The 22,471-nt window shown below is 35.6% G+C and overlaps 1 protein-coding gene across 4 annotated transcripts in view; it reads left to right on the forward strand.

The window, feature by feature from the left end:
- Positions 1-22,471, forward strand: part of PDE4D (phosphodiesterase 4D) — a 1,186,109-nt gene that overhangs the window by 390,600 nt on the left and 773,038 nt on the right. The window contains exon 1 of one of the 4 annotated variants that reach the window (XM_081054418.1): positions 7,348-8,047. The exons of 2 other annotated variants lie outside the window; for them this stretch is intronic. In XM_081054418.1, the coding sequence (XP_080910544.1) occupies positions 7,593-8,047 (455 nt within the window). In that variant the 5' untranslated portion in view covers positions 7,348-7,592. Of the gene's footprint in view, positions 1-7,347; positions 8,048-22,471 lie in introns of those variants that run through there. One more of the 4 variants, XM_081054423.1, reaches the window with a different exon arrangement.

The following is a 22,471-nucleotide window of genomic DNA, read 5'->3' on the forward strand; positions in this document are numbered from 1 at the left end:
TCCTTTAAAAATTTTTAATTAAAATTTATTGGGGTGACAATGATTAGTAAAGTTATATAGATTTCAGGTGTACAATTCTGTAATACATCATACATATATCATGTTGTGTGTTCACTACCCAGAGTCAGTTCTCCTTCCATCACCATATATTTGATATCCTTTACCTTCATACCACCCCTCTACCCCCTTACTCTCTGGTAACCACTAAACTATTGTCTGTGCCTATGAGTTTTTGTTTATTTGTTTGTCTTGTTCTTTTGTTGCTTTCAATTTTAAATCCTACATATCAGTGAAGTCATATGGTTCTCGACTTTTTCTGTCTGACTTATTTCGCTTAGCATAAGATCCATGTTGTCGCAAATGGCACTATTTCATCTTTTATTATGGCAGAGTAGTATTACATTATGTGTATAGATCTTTTTAACAATTTTTTTAAAGTTCAAAATTGTTTTCTTCATATAGCTCTTGTATACCTTTTATTACATTTATCCCTAAGAACTGTATGTATGTGTGTGTGTGTATAACATTTGTCAGTTGATGGTAAATGGAAGAGCAATTGATTCCTATAAATTAGTTACCCTTATAAACTCTCTTAGCATTCTAGTAATTTGTTTCCAGATTCCTTTGTGTTCTATATGTAGATAATGATATCATCGGAGAATAATGACAGTTTTGTTCCTTTTCAACCATATGTCTTCAGTCTCTCTCTCTCTCTCTTTGGGTGTGTATATTTTGTCTTGTTATATTGTCTAGCATCTGTAGTTTAATGTTAAGCAGAAATATTGATAATGAGCATTTGCATGTTATCCTTTGAAAATGATATTTCTAATATTTTAGCTAATATTTTTTCAGCTGTCTAATTCCATATTAAACCACCCATTCACTGATATTATTAAACAACTTATCCACTGTCATTTTTAATTTCAGAAATTCTTGGTTTAGTATCCCCCTTTGTCATCCAGGCAAGATCACACATTTTGTACTCCGAATGACCAGGGCCCAAGTCCAGGCTTTTGACACTGAACAAGTATCTGACCTTATGTGAATAACTGCTTCTATTAACTTTCAGTTTCTCATGTGTGAAATGGAGTTAAGGCTAGAAGTCCTCTATTTTAAGAAGGCATTAAGAAGTCCAAATTGGTAGTTACAAAATAGTCATGAGGATGTAAACTACAGCATAGAGAATATCATCAATAATGTAATAACTATATATGGTGCCAGGTGGATACTAGACTTATTGGGGAAATCACCTCGTAAATTATGTAAATATCTAACCACTACGCTGTATACCTACTAATATAATATTGAGTGTCAACTGTAAATGAAAAATAAAAAAAAATAAACTACCATATTCAACTCAACTTAATAGGAACTTTATAAAATGAGAAATATTATTTTAAATTTACATTCTCTTAACTGAATGGAAAATACATACATTTTTCCATACCAAAGACTACCGTGTTACTTTTCGGCATCTCAAATTGTAAGATTAAGTCTTCTTCACATTAAGAATTTAAAGAATCTTAATTATTTTTGGTCTTTGGTAGTTAGACCCAATTTCATTATAACAGACTACTTCTCAGCTACTTCTCATAATCTCTTTTGCTGCTTTGAGATTGAGAGTGACATTTCAAGACATATTAATTTACGTGAAAATTATAATTATCAAACCTTAGAAGTTTAGTATTCTCTCTTAAAAATCAGATGAAAGTTTTTGACAGATGGATATTTAGCACCTTAGTAATTATCTTTCAGTTTTCAAGAATTAGTTACTGTGAAAGTTCTATGACCTCTTCGGAGAGACTTGGTAATATCTACTCATTTTATATGCATTGCTGCTGTGCTGTATGATTGGCCATGATTTGGTAGTTATTTCAATGATAAAACAATACACAGCTCAAGTACTTATGAATACCTTGTTGCTTTACAATAAAATATGGAAGTATAATCTTTCTCCCTGAAAGAAATATTTTCTTCACTTAGAATAAATCTTTGTTTCCCAGGCATATTTTCATTTTTTTCCACATACAGAATAACTTATCTCTTCAATGAGGCATTATACTGTAGTCTTTTGGAGACATTTTAAGCGAGTATTAGGCATCTAAATCTAATTTAATTAAGTCTAAAATTCAACTGGGTGTAGCTCTATGAACACAAGTAACAAATCCAAAGTTTTACCATGGCCCACATGGCTGTCCTTTTATCTGTTTTTATTTCCAAATAGCCTCCACTTTACTTGGACCCAAGCCATTGGCAAGCTTGGTATTCCTGAAATGTAATAAGCTTGCAGCTATGAGTGTCTTTGCATTTGCTTTCTCCATAGCTTAGAATGCTGGCTCAGTCTTATTTCCTTCAGGTTGCCGCTCACATGCCACCCTATCAAAGAAGCCTCTTTTGACCCCCCTTTGACTCCCACGCATCATAGTCTGACTTCTTAATTTGCTTCGATTTACTTTAGCCACATCTGACAAATTTATGTTTTTGTTTGAGTGCTTATTTTCTCTCTCCCAATTATAACAGAAGAGCCAGAACTCTTATGTTTTATTCTCTTCTTTTTCTCCAGAACTAAGTATTTGGCATACATTTAGTGTTCAGTAAATATTAGTTGAATGAATGAATTAATGTTGAAATAATGTTGAATATATATATAATGTTAAATAATGTTGAAATAATAAGGTGAACAGGTGTTTTCCATGTAGAATTAAGGTCACATAGTCTATAAAATCTGTAGGAGACTGGCACAGTCCTTTTTAGTCTCTGTTGAAAGACTCACTATAATTTTCAAAATATTAAAATGTGAATAAAGAAAGTCATTGTTGCAAGGATTAAATAAAATAATGTATGAAAAGGGTTTGGCAGAATGCCAAACGTTAAATGTTCAGTAAATGCAATACATGTACTTTCATCTGAATTCATCCTTTCAACTTTCTCTTCTGTTACAATGAAAGTGTTGGCTTTTGTCTAGTTTAAGACAAATCCTACCATCTATACCTTAGATTTCAATTCACCCTCACCTTCTCAGGAGCAGCACACCATCTATTATTACTTTTTATCCTCTCATATCCTTTACTTCTTCTATCTTTGCATCAGGCCTTAAAATCTGGTTGACCCAAAAGGAGGCCCTTTTGATAATTTACACAAATTCACCCACATTGCATTGAGGAGTCACTTCATAAGAGGTGGTTCATTATCAAATGTTTGCATACTTGCCCACCTGTTCTTTTGACAGGTTTATAGAATTACTTGCCATTTTCTGACTGTCAAATACCCCTAAGTCTTTGTGCCAGTTTTTCCCCAGAATGCTTTTACCCTTTGATTCTCCCCAAGACACATACCCACAGTCAAACATATATGTTAATCCCAAATGAGACTAGCTAATTTCAATTTATACTTGAGGTTTTGGCTTCTGCTTAGATGCCATTCTCTCTTTGTGAATCCTCACTGAGCCTCAAGAATTCAATGTCCTCTCTCTCTCTCTCTCTCTCTCTCTCTCTCTCTCTCTCTCTCTCTCTCTCTCTGAATTGTAGTTGCTTATTTATGTTTATTTTCCCCACAACACACTAAGCTCCTTGAGGACAAGTATTTTTCACGTTCATCAATGAAATACCAAAGTCTGCGTGGAAATTGACATATAGTATATAAGCAATATTTTTAAACTTGAATTGTTGAGTAGAGTCATTAGAAAGTTACAAAATTGGTTTCTGGTACTATTGAAACCTGTAGAGCCAACCAACCAGTTGCTGCTGAATTTATATCAGTGTGCTAGTAAAAGACAAAAGTGTTCAAGTACAGCATTTCTTAGTTCAACATTTATTGCATATTGCTGTTTGTTTCATATTACAGAAAAAAATTACTGAAGAATGACCTGGTATATTGGGAGCAATTTAGTTCTAGTATTTATAGTGATAATATTTAAAATATCATCTAATATGTGTATATATTTTTACAATTTTAAGAACACTTCACATATCTCAAGGAAGTATTCTAAACATGTTTTTCAAAATTTTGAAGACCTGGGTCAAATCTCAGACTTTGAATGGATCCTTTGGATATTTCTAAATAGGTAACAGTTTGTCCTTGTATAAAACAATGTCTGATGATGAAAATTTCCACCTTTATACTGACTGTTTGGCATCAAGTTGATGCATCCTAACAAGAAAAAAACACAGGTACGCTCAAATATATATAGGATGTATGCCAAAAGAAAGTTTCACCTAACTCTTCCTCCCATTATCAGGTTAGAAATGGACCCTTAGTTTTCATAATGTGCCATTAAGTTCTGTGTTCTGGATAGAAGTGATGCTTCCTCTCTCTTACCTTTTAATTGAGATAATTTCTGCTAGAACTCTCCAACATTATTGACAGAAATGTTCTCCCTTGTTAATTGCCCAGAAACACATTGAGAGATTGATTGGATCACTAGGGCAGGTTTGAAATGCATTGGCAGAAAAGAGGGGTGGTGGTGGTGTATAATAATCTCTGTCTCATGCTAATGAGACCAATTAACTGTTTATTTACATTTTTTCAGAAAAATAAATACACTGATTATTTACCAAAAATGTTTACTTTTTATCCAGATGTGTGATGGAGAATAATAAAAGCTTCCAAGGATGTCCCATTTGAACCCAATGGTTTACAAAAATTCTCTCAGAGTGTGCCCGTAAAACTCCAACATCTATGGTCCATCAGTGAGGGAAAATGGATAATTGATTTGACATATAAGCATGGAAAACCAATGGATCAATTGAATATTTCCTCTTTTTGGATTGCTTAAATATGAGTAAGCAATTCCTAGATTAATGAAAAGAATTTTTAAGTGGAACACTGGGAGTGCTCAATTTTTAGCAGTATAAGATTTTCTTGAAACATGGAAGCTTAAGCATTTATCATATATAAGGCATTGTGCTAAGTAGTACCTTATTAAATAATCACAACATTCTGAGAAGTAGGTAATATTAATACAACTTTGCTATTAATACAACTAATAGAGACATGGAGGGTAATTAATTTAGCTAAGGCTGAAAGTACAGGTAGTGGTGGATTGGAACCCAAGCTGTCTTACTTCAAAGTTCACTTAATAAATTACTATCTGTAATCTTCTTGGAAATATAAGATAAATTGAAAATTCTTAAAGTTGGGAACATGTTAGACTTGAATGATTTTCTTATATTTAAAAATGTACCTGACTTGTAATTATATAATAAAAAAAACAAAGGAATCATTTTTTTAAATAAGTGGAGAATATAAGAAAAAAAAGTATTCATGAATTAAAAGGAAGGCTAGAACTGATAGTGAGAATCAGGTTACATTTGAATTGTTCTATGTATTTGAAAAAGAAGATCATAAACTGCTTCTACTGTTAGTATTTGAAGTGAGAATAAGAGTTTCAGACAGAGGTATTTTGCCATAGTTATATTGAGGGGAAAGGTGGCGAGCATTTCAGAGGTAAGAAGAAATTTGTGTATTTCTTTAAAATGGCTCCATATGTTAATAATGCAATGAATTAAAAGGAAAAAAAAAAAAACAGTTTACACTGTATAACACTTCCTCTTCTCTCCTTTCCTGTTTGGAAAGATACCAGCTCAATGTCTCCGTAGGCATAGAAAAGGCTTTGACCACTGCCGTTAGTCACACTTGTATCTATAAAAGGGAGAAAGTGTGCCTTAGTCAAGTATGTTTTTAGTACTACACAGAGGGACATGGTGCTTAGGAAACTGCCTTGTTCCTTTCAAGACAGCCTTTTTCAGGTTTTGTGCATGGAACACATATGGACAGAGGGCCAATACTGAAATATTACAGGAGGGGACATTTCCTACATAAAAAAAGAAAAAAAAACCCATGAAGAGCTGCCATGTTTTTTGTGCACAATATTAAAATTAATTGCTCTCATTTAGAGAAGGAGACCCTTGTACATTTCATGGCCTGTTCTTACTAATGAGCAAAGTGAGCATTTATTTTCATTGTTGTTATTTGCTAAATTGTATCTATACTGAGCATTCACTGCATGGAGAGCATTGGATTTCTACATTCTGGAGAGTCTGAGACATGGTTCCTGATTGTGGTACTTTAGTGTTAATTATATTATATGCATAAAATGTACATAGTCAATTATGTTATGATTGAGTGTGTGTAGAGAATAGAATAATTACACTGCCAACAAGCTATTGTGAGTTCTACATATATTTATATTTCAAATAATGGATGGTACAGTGGTGACTCCAACACAGTATAATTCTAGAATTATTTTTAACAGTGAGTAAATGACATTTGACCTTTAAGCAATATGGTGATAATGAAATGTACAGGAAAATATGTCTATATATTGCTCTGAAATTCTCTTGCCTTCTCAAAAACATTCAACATTGCAGGAAAATACTAAAGGAAGGCAAATAAAAATTGAACTTGGATTGCAGTGTCAAATTTGATTCTAATTTCTGTAGAATAACAACGATACAACGTGTTTTAAAACACTTTGGTAGTTGAGCTATGTTCTCCTAGAAGTGGCAGAAAGGGAAAATTGCAGGCAGGACCTAACAGCAGAAACCGCTGTCAGTGGTTTGCGATAGAAGAGGTGCCCCAATCTTAACTGTCGCCAGCTAGCTCAGCCGTGGAGAAGGCTTGCCTTGATTTCCAGCTAGGACCACTCTTGAGGACCTTCCTCGCAGAAGCAGCAGCAAACCGAGATACTAGCCAGAGAAAGATCTTCAAGAGACTACACCGGGCATTCTCCTTGCTATGGGAAAGAGCAACACAATATTTAATCCTATGTCAGGGCGAGAGACTGAATTAGCCCTAATATTGGACCTTCACCAAAATTCAATTTTTCAGCGACTCTCATACACACCATTCTGGGCAACTTTGCCAGGTCACATCCCTTATCTTTGGAAGCCCCAGCATGGGGCTTATCGTCAACAATCTCTGAGAAATCCGCCAGAAACCACCAAATGGCATTTCTCAAAGAGGGCTGAGGCAGGCGGAGGTGAAGAGGAGACCTCAGGGGCAGTGGGGGGCCGCGGGGGAAGGGAGGCGGGGGCACGGCGAGGGGAAGGCTCAGGAGGACAGGTCTGACTCCTGACTGGCTGGGGTGGTTTCCGAGAAAGTCACAGCTCCAGCGCAGCCGTCAGGAGCTGTCCAACTTTTCAGCAGCGCCGGGCTCAGGATTCCGGCGCCTTGGGCTGCGAGGCGGCTACCCCTGCCACTGCGGTTATTGCTCAGCTCGAGCTGCTAACAATTGCTGCCCTCGCCGCCGGCACCCAAAGGAAGGAAGGGAAGAAGGAAGGGAAGAAGGTGGGACCGGCCGTTGAAGAAGCGGAGTACTGCACGCCCTAGTCTTGGTGACTCGGGGACACCAGGAGCGTGTCTCTCCCACCACCACTGTGAAGGGAGCCTTGTCGTGGTCGGTGATCCCTCCCGCGAGCAGAGCCCCCTCTCGGTCGCCTCGAGTCTCTGAGCCTCTGGTGGCTTCAAGCGGGAAGCTGAGCCCAGCCTCTGTTCGGCGCCAGAAGCGGCAGCAGCGGCGGCGGCAGCAGCCGGGAGGCGCTCGGGCCAGTGCAGTGAACGGCTGGGCAGCGGGCACAGAGCCGCCAGCCAGGATGGAGGCGGAGGGCAGCAGCGTGCCGGCTCCGGCAGGCACTAGAGAGGGCAGCGACGGTGCTAGCGCGGCCACGCTCAAAGCACCCAAGCACCTCTGGAGGCACGAGCAGCACCACCAGTACCCGCTCCGGCAGCCCCAGTTCCGCCTCCTGCACCCCCACCACCACCTGCCTCCGCCGCCGCCGCCCTCGCCCCAGCCCCAGCCCCAGTGCCCGCTGCAGCCACCGCCGCCGCCCCCCCTGCCACCACCCCCGCCGCCGCCCGGGGCAGCTCGTGGCCGCTATGCAGCGAGCGGGGCCACTGGCCGTGTCCGGCATCGTGGCTACTCCGACACAGAGCGCTACCTGTATTGCCGCGCCATGGACCGAACCTCCTACGCGGTGGAAACTAGCCACCGGCCCGGCCTGAAGAAATCCAGGATGTCCTGGCCCTCGTCGTTCCAGGGACTCAGGCGGTGAGTGGAGAGCGCAACGGGTCACCTCCCCCCATTCAGGCAAGGGGTCACCTCCCCAGTTCTCAAAATTTCCTTGTTGATCTATTTATCACCAGCAATCCTGCACCCAGGGTCAAATTCTATTCTGGGCATGGGGGGAGGGCGAGCAGGGGCGTGCCTGTACTTGCTAGAACGGTCAGGATTCAGGTGTGTGTAAGAGACCCTGAATGAATGTTAATTGAATGTGCGTGTGTGTGTGTGTGTGTGTGTGTGTGAGAGAGAGAGAGAGAGAGAGAGAGAGAGAGAGAGAGAGAGAGAGAGAGAGAGATTCCCAGTTATCTATACCACCCACCACCTCCCTCCCCACCCACTTCCATTCCACCCTGGGGAGTGGGACTAAACGGAGGAATTCAGCTTGCTCTGAGAAGGAGGAAGAGTGAAGGAAGGAGAGGGGAGGGTTGAACCAGGGAAATACCCAGTAATCTGTACACTCCCCCCAGAGTGAAGGGGGTTTGTGGGCAGATCTGATTGGGATAGGGGAGGGGAGACAGGTATGGGTGAGACAATTTGGTCCCAGGATTTCAGCTTAAAAAAACCTGAGAACAACTCAGACAAAAGAGTTTCTTTTGTCAAGTCAGAAAGTAAATTGAAAAAACGAAAGGGGAGAGCAAACACGTGGGTGACTTGGAGAGTTTGGAGCAAAATGTTCAGCCATCCTTATGAGAGAGGAGAGAGAGATGGAAGGAGGGAGTGAGGATTCTGTGGGAGTTACACTGTGTCAGTGTGTGGTGTGTATGGAGTTATCCGCACAAAGTCCAAGGAAGAAAGCATCTCATTTTACCAGCAGGCAAGACACACATATTTGATTAGGGTGATTTCTCCTTAACATAAAGTGCTCCAGAAGACACGGCAAGGAAACAGCTTGTCACTGGAGTTTTAATAGATGCAGACTGTTCCTCTTCCAAGGAAATGAGTAGTGTAAAGGACCAATTACAACTGCTTTGAGGAATCAGTTCCAGATTCTTAACTCTAGCAAAGAGGTGGAAGTTGGGCCCATATTCAGTCCCTTTCCGTGCAACTCAAAACAGTTTCTTTTCTGTCCCAAGCCCTCCAAGCAAAGACTCCCCTTCTACACACACACACACACACACACACACACACACACACACACACACATATTTGCTGATCTTGGCACACCTAATAGCAAAGTAGGGCTCTCATCATGTAAGCTTAGACGTAGGTAGGCGCTGATGGGCTACACATTGTGGATGATGGGGAATTGTAGAATGTAAATCAGGGCTGGGTATGGAAGCAGGAAGACCTCGGGCTGAGATTGTTTGTCCAACTCTAATTGACAGAGGTTAGTTATCAGGAAATCTTAATAGTGTTCAAATGTGAGTTTTTTTCTCCCTCCCTTCATTCCTTCTTTTCTTTTCTTTGTTATATGAACATGTCTCTCTGCGTTTTGTATACACTATAGGCAAAGGAAATCCAGCCAAATAGAGTATCTCAACTCTGATGAGCACACGTACTCCTCACACTCCTCACACCCTTTGCCTTCTTCACACTCCTAAGTACTAAACACTGTGGTGACAGCACCATATCTGTTAGATACACTGTACCTGTAATTAATCTGAATTCAGATTAATTGAAGATTGGTGTGATTTGCAGACATTCATAAATCAATATGCAAGTTACATTTTTACAGCCCAGAGTGCTAAAACCCACATCCAATTTTACCCTGTTTTGAAGAGGTGTGTTGAGCACTATGTGTGTGGGTCTCCAATTGTGGAATAAATGCAAGGATAGCACTTTGTATATTTGACCTATTGATAGAAAAACTTCGTGAGACTGAGCCCTTAACAAACAATAAATAAGAACAGGAGTTCTAGCTTAATCTATGAGTTGATTAACTTTACAGAGCCTCTTAATTAACTTCATTTTTAAATAAAATACAATGTGTCTGAGGGTGGAGGGAGAAAATAAGCTAATTGGAATACAGGTATCGCATCATTCATTTGAATTAATTTTTTGCCGTGCCTTCTACACTGATGACTTGTTCTATTTGAAATTTGTTAGTTGAATGGTTCACGGAAAACTAAGATGTATAATATTTACACATACCTTCCACTGTGATTCATCTGATAAATCATTGCATGCTATTTAAGCATACTTGGATTTAAAATTCTTTACATCACTTATGTATTTCCCAAACACTCCTATATCACATGTCAAGCTTTTCCTTAATAGAGTTGCTTTTGCAAATAAACATGTTTTTCAAGGAGGGCATGGGTATTAACTTTCATTCTTTAAAGAGAACAGTAGCAATGCTTTAAAATTATCAAAACAATTCATATTTAGTGGGTATTTGACCCCACTAAAAAACCCATTTCACTGAGATGAAATGGTATTTTCTCCATTTTGTAGATAAGAACACTGAGCCCTAGAGAATGGGAGTAACTTGTTCAGTAGTATATGGACTATGAGTGCCAGACCTAAGACTGACACCCAGGTCTCTTGCCCCAACAAAGGCAATAGGTGCTCCTAAAGGAAATGTGAACGATATCTGGGCATGTTGACAGCATAAAGAAACATATAAAACCAGACATGGAGTTTGTATTGATTGATACCACAGGATATAAAGTCCGAATGAACCAAAAATGGCATATGGATGAAATCTCTCTCTCTCTCTCTTTTTTTTTTTTTTTTTTTTAATGACAAATAGGTTCTGGAAGCAATGAGAGATTTGAACCTTTACTTTTAACTTTTGAAATCCTAGCTGTTACACGGATGTTAATGATTAAAAATGGATGCAAACCAGTGTAGTTGTTGACGTTGTACAATGGAGATATACGATAATAGATAGGAAACCGTGTTCAGAAAATTGAAGCTAATCTAGAACACTGCAGGTGGTTTTCAGTGATCTTCGAAGAGGAAACAAAAGTGTGAGATGTGTGCGAGGTGTGTGTGTGTATGTGTGTGTGTACACGTGTGCCATCATCCAAATGAAGGGTTTAAATTGTCAACTTAATGTCTCTGAAAAAAGCCTCATGGATGGATGGATGGATATTTCCCTATGGCTTATCCAGAAAAAGATGTCTTTTAAAAGGCTATTAGGTTGGTGCAAAAGTAATTGCGGTTTAAAAGGTTAAAAATAATTGCAAACACCGCAATTACTTTTGCACCAACCTAACATTTTTAGCATGCATCGTAGCACTTCTGGATGTTACCTTGACTGAAATTTTAAGAATTAGTTACAGTGTGTGAAGCAGTGGGAAAGAGGTTTACCTGGTTTAATGAAGAAATTTGTGTAAATAGAAAGGAAGCCATTCTCAGACATTTCATGGTCAGTTCTTTTGATTGCATGGGAAGTGTAAGTATGTTAAATAAATTTTGTGTTAAATTATGTCTAACAAAGTAGATTTATTTTTAATCTCAAAATAGAAGGAATTTGAACTTATAAAATTATCAGGGGGATGGATCTCTATATTACCAAGAGAACAAAATGAAATATTTAAAAAGATAAAACACCTTTTAAAAATTATACATATCAAATTAAAAATTTTAATTGCTAGTTCCTCAAAAAGTAACAATAGTTTAACTACACTGATACATGATTTAATTATTTCCTAGACTTCTTTTTACACAGCAAAATATCTCCCTAATCAGTAATGTACTTTTCTAAATCTACAGGAGCTATATATTCTCAATGACAGATTAATTTTCAACATTATTAATCATAAGGGGAATGCAAATCAAAACCACAATGACATATCATCTGACACCTGATAGATGGCTGTTATCAGAAAGACAAGAAACAACAAATTTTGACAAGGATGTGGACAAAAGGGAACCCTTGTGCAATATAAGTGGGAATGTACATTGGTACAAACACTGTGAAAAACAGTATGCAGATTCCTTAAAAAATTAAAAATCAAACTACCACATGATCCAGCAATTCCACTTCTGAGTATTTATCCAAAGAAAACAAAAACACGAACTTGAGGAGATATATACTCCCCCATGTTCATTGCAGAATTACTTATAATAGCAAAGATATGGAAACAACCTAAGTGTCCATCGAGTAAGAATGGAATGGAAATCTCTGTTGTATATATACCATGTATACTATACACACAATGGAATGGAAATCTCTGTTGTATATATACCATGTATACCATACACACACACACTGTGTCCATTCCATTCTTCATCGATGGACACTTAGGTTGTTTCCATATCTTGGCTATAACATATATATACACACACACACAAATATATGTATATACATATATATATACACATATATCCATATGTGTGTGTATATATATAAATACATTATATATATATGTGTGTGTGTGTGTATATTATAAATGGTATATATACAATTGAAATTTCCATTCCATTCTTCATCGATGGACACTTAGGTTGTTCCCATATCTTGGCTATAACATATATATATACACACACACACACACATATGTATATATATATACACATATATCCATCCATATGTGTGTGTGTATATATATATATATATATACATTATATATATGTGTGTGTATATATATACACACACACATATATACATATATATGTATAAAATAGGAATTTCATTCAGCCATAAAAAAAGAATGAAATCTTGCCAACTGTGACAGCATGGATGAACCTGAAGGACATTATGCTATGTAAAATAAGTCAGACAGAGAAAGACAAATGCCCTATGATTTCACTTACATGTGAATCTAACAAAACACCCAAGCTTATAGATATGAAGAAAAAAAAGAAGAAGCTCACATATGTTATACAAAGAAGAGATTGGTGATTGTCAGAGGTGGAGGGGGGAGGTGGAGAAATAGGTAAACCGTTTTTGTTTTTACTTAAAATGAATTTTTAAAAAATTAGATTGTAAAGTCAAATAGCATAGATGATTCCTTGGGTTCTCTAAAGACATTTTAAGTGACAGATGTGTAAATATCAAGAAGCTAACATTTGATTTAGGTATTTTAGAAGGAAAATAGCTAAAAAGTATAATTTTACTCAGTATAAATCCCAGGCGTGTTATAAAAGATCTGATATTCACCTTTTAAATACACTAACAATATATTAAATGAAAGGGAAGACGAACTATATTGTAATATTTAAATACTACAAATATTCAGAGTTTTACTTTTCTACTCTGGTTATAAAAATATTTCTCCATTGTTTTTCATTGATTTATCAAAGATTTTTAATGTATATTTTTTCTTCATTAAAGGATGCAATGGTAGTCTAACTTCATGAAGCAAAATTTGAGTTTCACATTACCAAAATAACTGATTCAAAACATGGTCATTTAAACTGTCTACATCAGTGAATATAAGACTTTGGATTTTTGGAAATAGTAATACTTTTTAATAATATTAGATAACTGGCATAAGTTTGCCAGATTGCCATATTTAAATTTTAGTAAATAAGGATATTAAAGATATTTAAATAGCAAATAATGTGTGGCAGTATTCATATTTTTTATTTTTCTTATATATTGCCAAAACAGTGTCAGAATTTAAAAAAAAACAAAAACCACAAAACCGAAAACTGATTTTATCATTTCTCTGTGTTCTGAGACTTTGTTACATCAAAAGAAATATGTCATGGATCCATTACCTTCTTACATTCTTAATTCTGAAGTTATATACCTCCTATATTTCATGGGGATGGAAAATGGAGGAAGGGAGGAGATAGAAGGGAAAGAGAGATGAGAACATGTCCTCTAAGCATGGAATATACATAAGCTCTTTTCTCCTTTTGATTGGACCATCTTGGTTCAGTTGCCCACTTATGGAGTAGTAACAGGGAAATAGATAGCCAACAGCTGTCCACAAGACACATTTCTCCAAGACTGTGTTAACGCTATGGAATGTTAAGACGGGAAGGGACATAGATTTAAGCTAACCTAGCCTACCACTGCTGATCTTTTACACTTGAAGAAATATATGCCCTGAGGGGTTAACTTAACACAGCAATTTATTGACAGAATGAGAACTGCAATTTATATATTCCGTATCTCCTGACAATTACTTTACATTTCTCATTGTGCCTATATCTGAACAATTACTGTCCCTACTTTCCAGGCTATAGCCTGAAACCAAAAGTTTGAAAATTACTTTTAAAAAGACATTTTGAGTAAATGGGATATTCAAGGTGGTGAGAAAGATTACTTCAGAAAAGAAAACATTCTTTCACTTTTCAATTTAGATACATTCAAACACACACATACACATAATGATGAGTTGGTCAGTAATTCCTACCTCTAAACTATAATGTGGGTTTGGAAGAACATCTTGGGAAGAGTTTTTAAACATATAAAATAATAATTTGAAAAGACTAAGCCCTGTTAGAAACTTTTGGTAGTTATTCAAAGGCCTCACATCTAACATTGGTAAAGTTATATCCCTCTCAGAACTTATTATCCATCTGTAAACTCAAAAATATACACTATGTGAGTCTAATAACATGAATGTTGCTACATAGTCCTGGCTCATAGCAGAAATGTTGCTAAGGGATTATACCAAATAGCACTCTATTATATTTCAAAAGATGAGGTTAGTTTTACACGGAGGAACATTTCTATTTATTAAAAAATCAGAAATCTGATTTTTCCCATAGAAGAGGATATTTCACATTATTTTTTTAAAATTCATCAGCTAAATTGATTTGACCCCATACAGACACATACCACCATCACCATGACCCTCATCACCCCACTTTGGACGTTAGAAAGTACGCTTTGTCATCTAAATAAGCATTTGCAGTTACTGTATTTATTGATCAATGTCAGTGTGTGGTTTCACCAGTCATCCAGTGGTGTCACAGTCAGTGGTAACCTTAGACTCTCCCCTTCCCTTAACTCCAAGATCTCAGTGACAACCTGTATCTTTTGATTCTACCCAGAAATCTCTCTTGTATTTACCCATTGCCACTTTCCCAGTTCAAAACTATATATCTGTTTGCTAAACAGTTGCAATAGCCTTCTAAGTGGTCTCCAGTTCCAATCTCTCTTGACTCCAAGCTATTTTACATTCCAGGCCACCCAAACTCATCAACTCCTTATCTGAAAGCCTTGGATGATTTATTTTTGCCTGCAAGATAAAAATCTAAATTTCTTAGTCTGACTCTTCAAAATGTTAGCCCAGCCTCTCTTTCTTACAGAAAGTCTTGCTATTCATCATCTTCCGTGAATCCCATGAAATCACCACACTCAACTCTTTGCCACGTGCTGAGCTCTCTGTACCTTTGAACGCCTCTTTCTTTCTGAAGGTGTTTCTTCCTTCTAAACTGCTTTCTTATGGCTTACACCACCCCCTTCTTATCTATTTGGAAAACTCATGAATATCTTTTCAAACTTCGTTCATATGTTACCACTTGTGTGAGTATTCTTACCAGCAGAGGAATATTTTTCTTTTCTGGGCTTTCACGTTACATTTGGTGTATATTTATACTCAACAGCTACCAGTTGCAATGCTGCCTCTGTTTCCCCCCTTAAATCATTTAGGATCTTGTACCAGGTATGGTTTATATTGATCCTCAATAAATGATGAGCTTTAAATGTGGAAAGAATGATAATAATGAAACCTTGTCTTTTCAGTTTGTGCTGACTCATACAGGAAATATTTGAGCTCCTTAATAATCTCTATGAATTAAACAGGACTAGTGATATTGTGCTCATTCTATAGGTGATCAAAAGGAATATTGACTCTCAGAGCTATAGACACAAATACATGTTCGAAGATAGAACTCAGACTTGAGCCTTCAAACTCCTAGTCTAGTGATATTTTCATGAAACCGTAAGATATATATGGGTTGGTATCAGATGGGGAAAAGGCGATCATTTGACTAAGACCATGAAGACAGAGAAATTACAATGATTATGAAAAGAGACAGCAGTTTGGATACAGCTTGTAAGAGAACAACATCATAATAAAAGTAACTTTAATGGAATAAAGTCTCCTTTTTTATTTAGAGAGATTGTTTTACATGGTCAATTCTTAACTTTGGGTTCCTTGGCTTTAGAGGACTCATTACATTTGGTGCTAGGTACATATTTTGGGGAGAGCATTGATGAGATTCTCAACGAGTCCTTGATTCACAAATTTTAAAACACTGAAGTGAACTAAGTTATTGGTTAATTCACTAATGGAACAATTATGAGAACATCGTAATAGTCTCACTGCAGTACTGAAAGTAAGCAATTTGAAATGGGATTTTAGAAAAGTGCAACACTTCAGGCAGAAAAGGCCACAGATTTATTTAAAAATATCTCCCCAGTGGAATTTTAAGGAATTAATTGACTTAAATTTTGATTTAAAATATGTATAAGAATAGTAAAGAGTATTTAAAAACAATGAAAAACATGTTTTTCCCTATAAGATATCAGAACATATCATGCAGTGTTTAATTCAAACACTGTGATATTAATTTGGTAATAAACTGATATTTTGATGGAACTTAACAAAGGGTGAAAAATGAGACCCGTGTATAAACAAAAATTTAGGGTTTCCTAAGGGCAACATTCCAACACAGACTAGCATAAATTATTTAAAATATGGTGCTTATTAGTTTATTGAAATAAAAGGATCCTTACCTCAAACCATAACAGAAAGCACTTAAAATCAGTGATAAAATATTAACAACTTAAGATAAAAATAGGCAAAGGATATAAAGAGACAATTCAAAAAAGGAAGAAAGATTAATGACAATATATATTTGAAAATATTCTCTACCTTATGTACAGACAAAAGTAAAAATTAAAACAATGTTTAATATTTTATCTGTTATTTTGGAATAATATTAAAATATGAATAATTTAAAATAATTGAAGAAGGTATGGATAAATAGATACTTTCTTATAAATTTTTTAATGGAGAGTGTAAATTAGGAAAACATTGATGGATAATCAAATAATACATACCAAAATTTTAAGCGCACATAAGTTTGACCCAGTAATTCTATGCTTACGAAGTTAGACTAAGAATATAATTGAATAAGTGAGCAAAGAAGTACTAAATTGAAATATTGCATATAGTGGTAATCATCTAGAAAACACTCAAATATCTTTCAATACAGAATTGGTAAAATAAATCATGTCATGTCTATTACAGAAGGACTACTAGTAATGAAAAATGAAAGATATCTACCTATATTGAAATGTAATTATAAACCCTAGGTTATTAAGTGGAAAAAAAAACAAGTTCAAGACTACATCACAGAATATGGTATCATTTACTTGTTTTATTCATGCATAGTTAAATTTATACATATGAATTTATCTCTGTGTGTGCCTATGTTTCTAAATATGTGTATATACATATTATGGTGTGTGTGTGTGAATATATATATATATATATATATATATATATATATATATATATATATATATATAATTAGAAAAAGTACTAAACTGCAATAGGTGTAAGTAGAGAGGATATTTAAGAGAGGTCTTTGATACTCTGTTTTGTTCTTTTCTCTTATTTGATTGTCTTTAAAATGAGCACATATATCTTTTATAATAAGTAAAAATCATGTATTTTCTCTTTTGGTAAAAACATATTTTCCTTTTTAGATTAACATGATTTAAATATATCCCTCTTTTCTTTCCTCCCCCCAAAACAAAGGATTGTGTCATGAAACTGTAGTACAATAAGGTAAAATAAGGATATCAAAGAGAAGTGAATATAGCAGCATGAAAATAGTACAAAACATGAAAGCAAAAAATGCATGCCATTGATTCTTGATTAATTGCTAGAAGTCACAGATTTGTCTCTGAGCTTCCTATCAGCCAGTCCAAGGAAGGAAACACTATTAGTTCAAGATTCATAGTATCAATAAGTTAAACAATAATGAGCTGTTTTGGGAGAATGCATTCCTATTAAATCTGAGAATTAAAAGAAATATTTTCCCATAAATTCTTGCAAAAAACATGCTGTGTGATATGGTGTGTAAGTTTTCAGTAACTTTCCTACACGATATAAAGTATGAAATAAATACCTTTTTTTTTTTTAACTAGGGCTGTTTCTCATAAAACAACATATTGAAGGTCTGTTGTTGAAGTTCACTTCATTGAAAATCCATCAGTGTTGGAGCCTCAGCTAGCGTTAGCAGTGCTTTTCCATTTCATGCTGAAAGCTGCATGGGTTCTATTAAAAGGAGCTGCATTCTCCAGCTTGGAGAATTCCTCTAGACTCGGTCTCCTATATTTGATATTCATCCTCTTGTTTTCATTTGGTTACTCAGTTTTGATTTGGATGCTTTTGTTTGTCCCTTGGTCCTTAGGATTGATAGCTAAGTTTCTGTTTCAGTTTCTTCCCCAAATACTGTTTTTTGACCTGGATGATTCCTATAACTGCAGCCCTCAAGCAAGTCTAACTCGAGTAACCGCCAAGCTTGACTCAGAATTCTGGGACACCTCAACCCAAACAGGGTCCCCCTTATATGAGACACGAGAGTGGAACCAAAGGAATAATATAACTCAGTCTTGTTATCTGTCTCTGATTCTCTGGCATGATCACCTACTTCTCTCGATTTTCATAGAATATCCACTCCTAGTTGAATGCTCCAAGTTAGTTACAAAATGGAGCCTTGGTAAATCCTTGGATCGTCCCACTTAAATATAGAGCAATTAAATGTTAGAAGTCATTTACCCAATATGAGTTCGGTGTTTTAAAGTGATTTACCTGCAAATTTTCTCTCTGAAAGTACTTCGAGAGGCACATCCCTTGTCTGTTAAGATTGTTTCAAATTCATAGCAATACTGTGTTTGTTCTCCTGTTGTTATTGTTGGTATTTACCCAGTAGGCAGGTATGCTTCTCTACTCATCATGCAGCTTTCTGCTATAGATACTGAAGAAAGATAATTAAATACTTTCAGATTTTTGAGAAGTTATAAAGAGGATAAGGATGATCCTCATGTAGACTATGGGTCTAAGAATCTCATGTATATTTATATTAACAACACAGAAGCTTTCATATACATTAACTGAAATAATAAGTCAATAGACTCACCGTTTGTGGGAAATAGAAAGTTTTTAGTGCTTTCAATGGATTAGGCCAATCTTTGCATCTGTGTGTCTCCCCACATGTGGGCCTCTGTACATAATGTTTACTTTGTCTAAGATGCTCTTTTTTCCCCATCCATTAGCTTTGATACCACCTATTTATACTTCACATCTTAACCCAAACATCACTTTCTGATGTCATAATACCATATCGTTCTTTTTGTTGCATCCACCATATTCTAACATTACATGTTTAATTGTGTAATTACTTAATTAATGTCAATCTCATCCACCAAATATTACCCCCTGTGAAAGCAAGGACCCTGTCAATTTTGTTCACATCCAAATACACTACTTGTACATTGTTTTCATTTAAAGATTTACTAAATAAATAAATGAACCTAGCTAATTAAATGTATGAAGCTAAATATATACTACTGAAAGAGCAGACATATTTGCAATTCAGAGAATCTTTAACACATGATTTACTTAGAGAGTTAAGAAGCAGTTATTTTCTTTATTTGATGTAAAAGACACTTGAGTGTTAGCAGGGGTAAGTATCACTGGAAAGAAGCCAGGAACTTAGTAAAGAAATAGAATCATGACTGTCAAGGTTATGATATTGTAGGAGAGTTATTTCTAAGGGGCTAATAAATAAAAATGGGAGCAAAGGCATTAGATACTACTTTTAATGCTATTTTATGATTTGCTTTTATAGTTAATTTATTTTAGTGCTGGTGGTTTATACATAATTGAAAATTTACTAATAAAGTATTCTATTATAAGTAATCTTTCTAAAATTCATTATGTTTAATCTGGTCAAAACAATATAAAGTTTCCATAACTTCTCAGCGTCTGGTTGTCTTTTGTGACAGTAAAACTCAAGAGTAAAAACAAATTTCTTGTCTGAGACTATAATAGCTAGTTTAAATGATTTAAGAACTTCAACAATCATAGCAAAAAGTAACAAAGTAAAACATGATTATTCTGACAAAACTGGACTTTAATTTCATAAATGTTGTCTTTATACTTTGTGTATTAATTTTACTTTTGGTATAGCAAGGCGTGGAAGCTGTTAAATGACTCATTATTTCTGCTGACATGGAATATTTTGTAAACTAAAGTCACAAAGAGTATCATAAAAATCATTAATGATGTGTCATATAAATATTTATTATAGTAATCACATTATTGAAATATTTCAGAAAAAAATCTACTTAGGGAAAACAATTTTGTTTGTTTTTAAGGTCAACCTTGACATGGGGATCCTAGACTCAACTGTATTACCATTTACTGTCTAGTGAGGTGCTATTTAATCTTCAGTGGGTTCATAGAAAGTGATTATGACACTCACTCATTACACACAAGATGGAGGAAAAAAATAGTATGCTTTCTGATATATCATATATCAAAACATACTTAAAAAATAATTTCTACATCCTTAGCTAGTTCTAAGACATGACTACATGAGCAACTGAATTAAGACACTCACTCATTACACACAAGATGGAGGAAAAAAATAGTATGCTTTCTGATATATCATATATCAAAACATACTTAAAAAATAATTTCTACATCCTTAGCTAGTTCTAAGACATGACTACATGAGCAACTGAATTAATTTAGACCGCTCAATTGGTTGATCAACTTTGCCAAGCAAGTTCAATGTGATGTTTCCCCAGAGATTTTTTTAAAAACTGAATTCATCAAATTAGATGATTGACTTCACAATATTGGATCAGATACTCCTTTGAATGTTTGTCACAACATCTGTTGGAATTCATGAAAGAGTTTTGGAAATGTGTGAACCCATCAGGAAGCTGTTGAGGACATAGTGAGAGTCTATAAAAAACATTAACATAGATCAGCATAGGCTCTCAGTCCAACAGCCTGTTTATTGTTTTGGGTGCTGCTTCTGTCTAAGCTTTTGCTTTAAATATTTGATGTATTTAATTAATGAGCATTTCAGATCTTCTGTCTATTAGAAAAATTTGCTTATAAAAAATAAAAGCAAGCAAATTACAAAGAGTAGAAAACCAAACTGAAATATAGTAGTGATTGGCTCTTCAAATTCCTGCTACCAGTTTGTTTACTAGAATATCGCTCTCATCTTGTTTTCATTAAATAATAGGAATTGTTAGGTAGATAGCTAAAGGTGACAGTATCTAACAGCGTTTTTTAAGGTACCACTGAGAGTAGTTCGATGTACAGGCTGTGTGGGGTGGAGTTGTCAGGGAGAATGGGAGAAGATCAGGCTTTCTAAAGATTTCTCAACTTTCCTCAAGATATTAGAGAGGCCCTGATGGATTCTCAGCAGGCAAATTATGTGGGTAGCTTTGCATTTTTTGAAGCTTATGCTGGTAGATACGTGGAGCATGGAGTGGGAAGAAATTGGAAATGTGGTTTAGGTGTTTATTGCAGCAAACCAGATAACAGATATATCATGATAGTCTGCAATTAAGGCAATGGCAGTAAGAATGGAAAATAAGAGACGAATTTGAGAAATTTTATAAATAGATATGATATGACTTGTTGACTGTCTCAATGCTATTAGATAAAATCATTTTAAATTAATCTATCATATTCTGAACACTTGTGGTAAATTTAAAATCTTACAGTTTCGCTTCCTGCAGTCATCCTAATTTTTAGCTTATTTAGTCGGGGGGAAAGGTTGAAATATTAGTTAAGACATTTTTAAAATACTTGTCTGCAGATGAAATTTGCAGTGTTTTGTTTTAGTTAGGTCGCCTGTGCCATTGTATTAAGAATAACAAATGTTTTTTGATGGTGAATACATAGGTAGATATATTCCATTCCAGACCACCATTAATTAATTGTGTTACTTTAGTTAAATCGGTTTTCTCAACTCATTTGAAAAAGGTAAAATATAACACTTCAAACTGTTTTCTTTTAGGTGACATCATAAAGCTAGTGAACTTTCTTTTTCCACAGCATGCATATTTCTCCCTCCCTCCCTAACTAGGAATCAGCTACAACAGTCTTTCCAACATTGACTTTTCAATCTCAGTGAATTCTGTACCCATCCATTCCAGGAAATCCTTCAAACACGTGTGTGCACGCCCTGTATGTATTTGAAAACTACCATTCTTTTACTTTGTGATTAAAATCTTTTGAAAATTTGCCTAAGCTTTTTCTTGGTTTTCATAACTTGTATTTTCTCCTCTCCTCTCCTCTCCTCTCCTCTCCTCTCCTCTCCTCTCCTCTCCTCTCCTCTCCTCTCCTCTCCTCTCCTCTCCTCTCTCTCTCTCGTTTTTACCAGTAATGTTGGTATTTTATTATTTCCTGATTATCCCAAACTTTTTTTTACTGAGGTAAAATTTGTACATAACATTTTATTAGTTCCATGTGTGCAACATTAAAATTCAGCATGTGTAAAAATTACAAAGTGATC

The sequence above is a fragment of the Rhinolophus hipposideros genome (assembly GCF_964194185.1).
Source record: "Rhinolophus hipposideros genome assembly, chromosome: 7".
NCBI lineage: Eukaryota > Metazoa > Chordata > Mammalia > Chiroptera > Rhinolophidae > Rhinolophus > Rhinolophus hipposideros.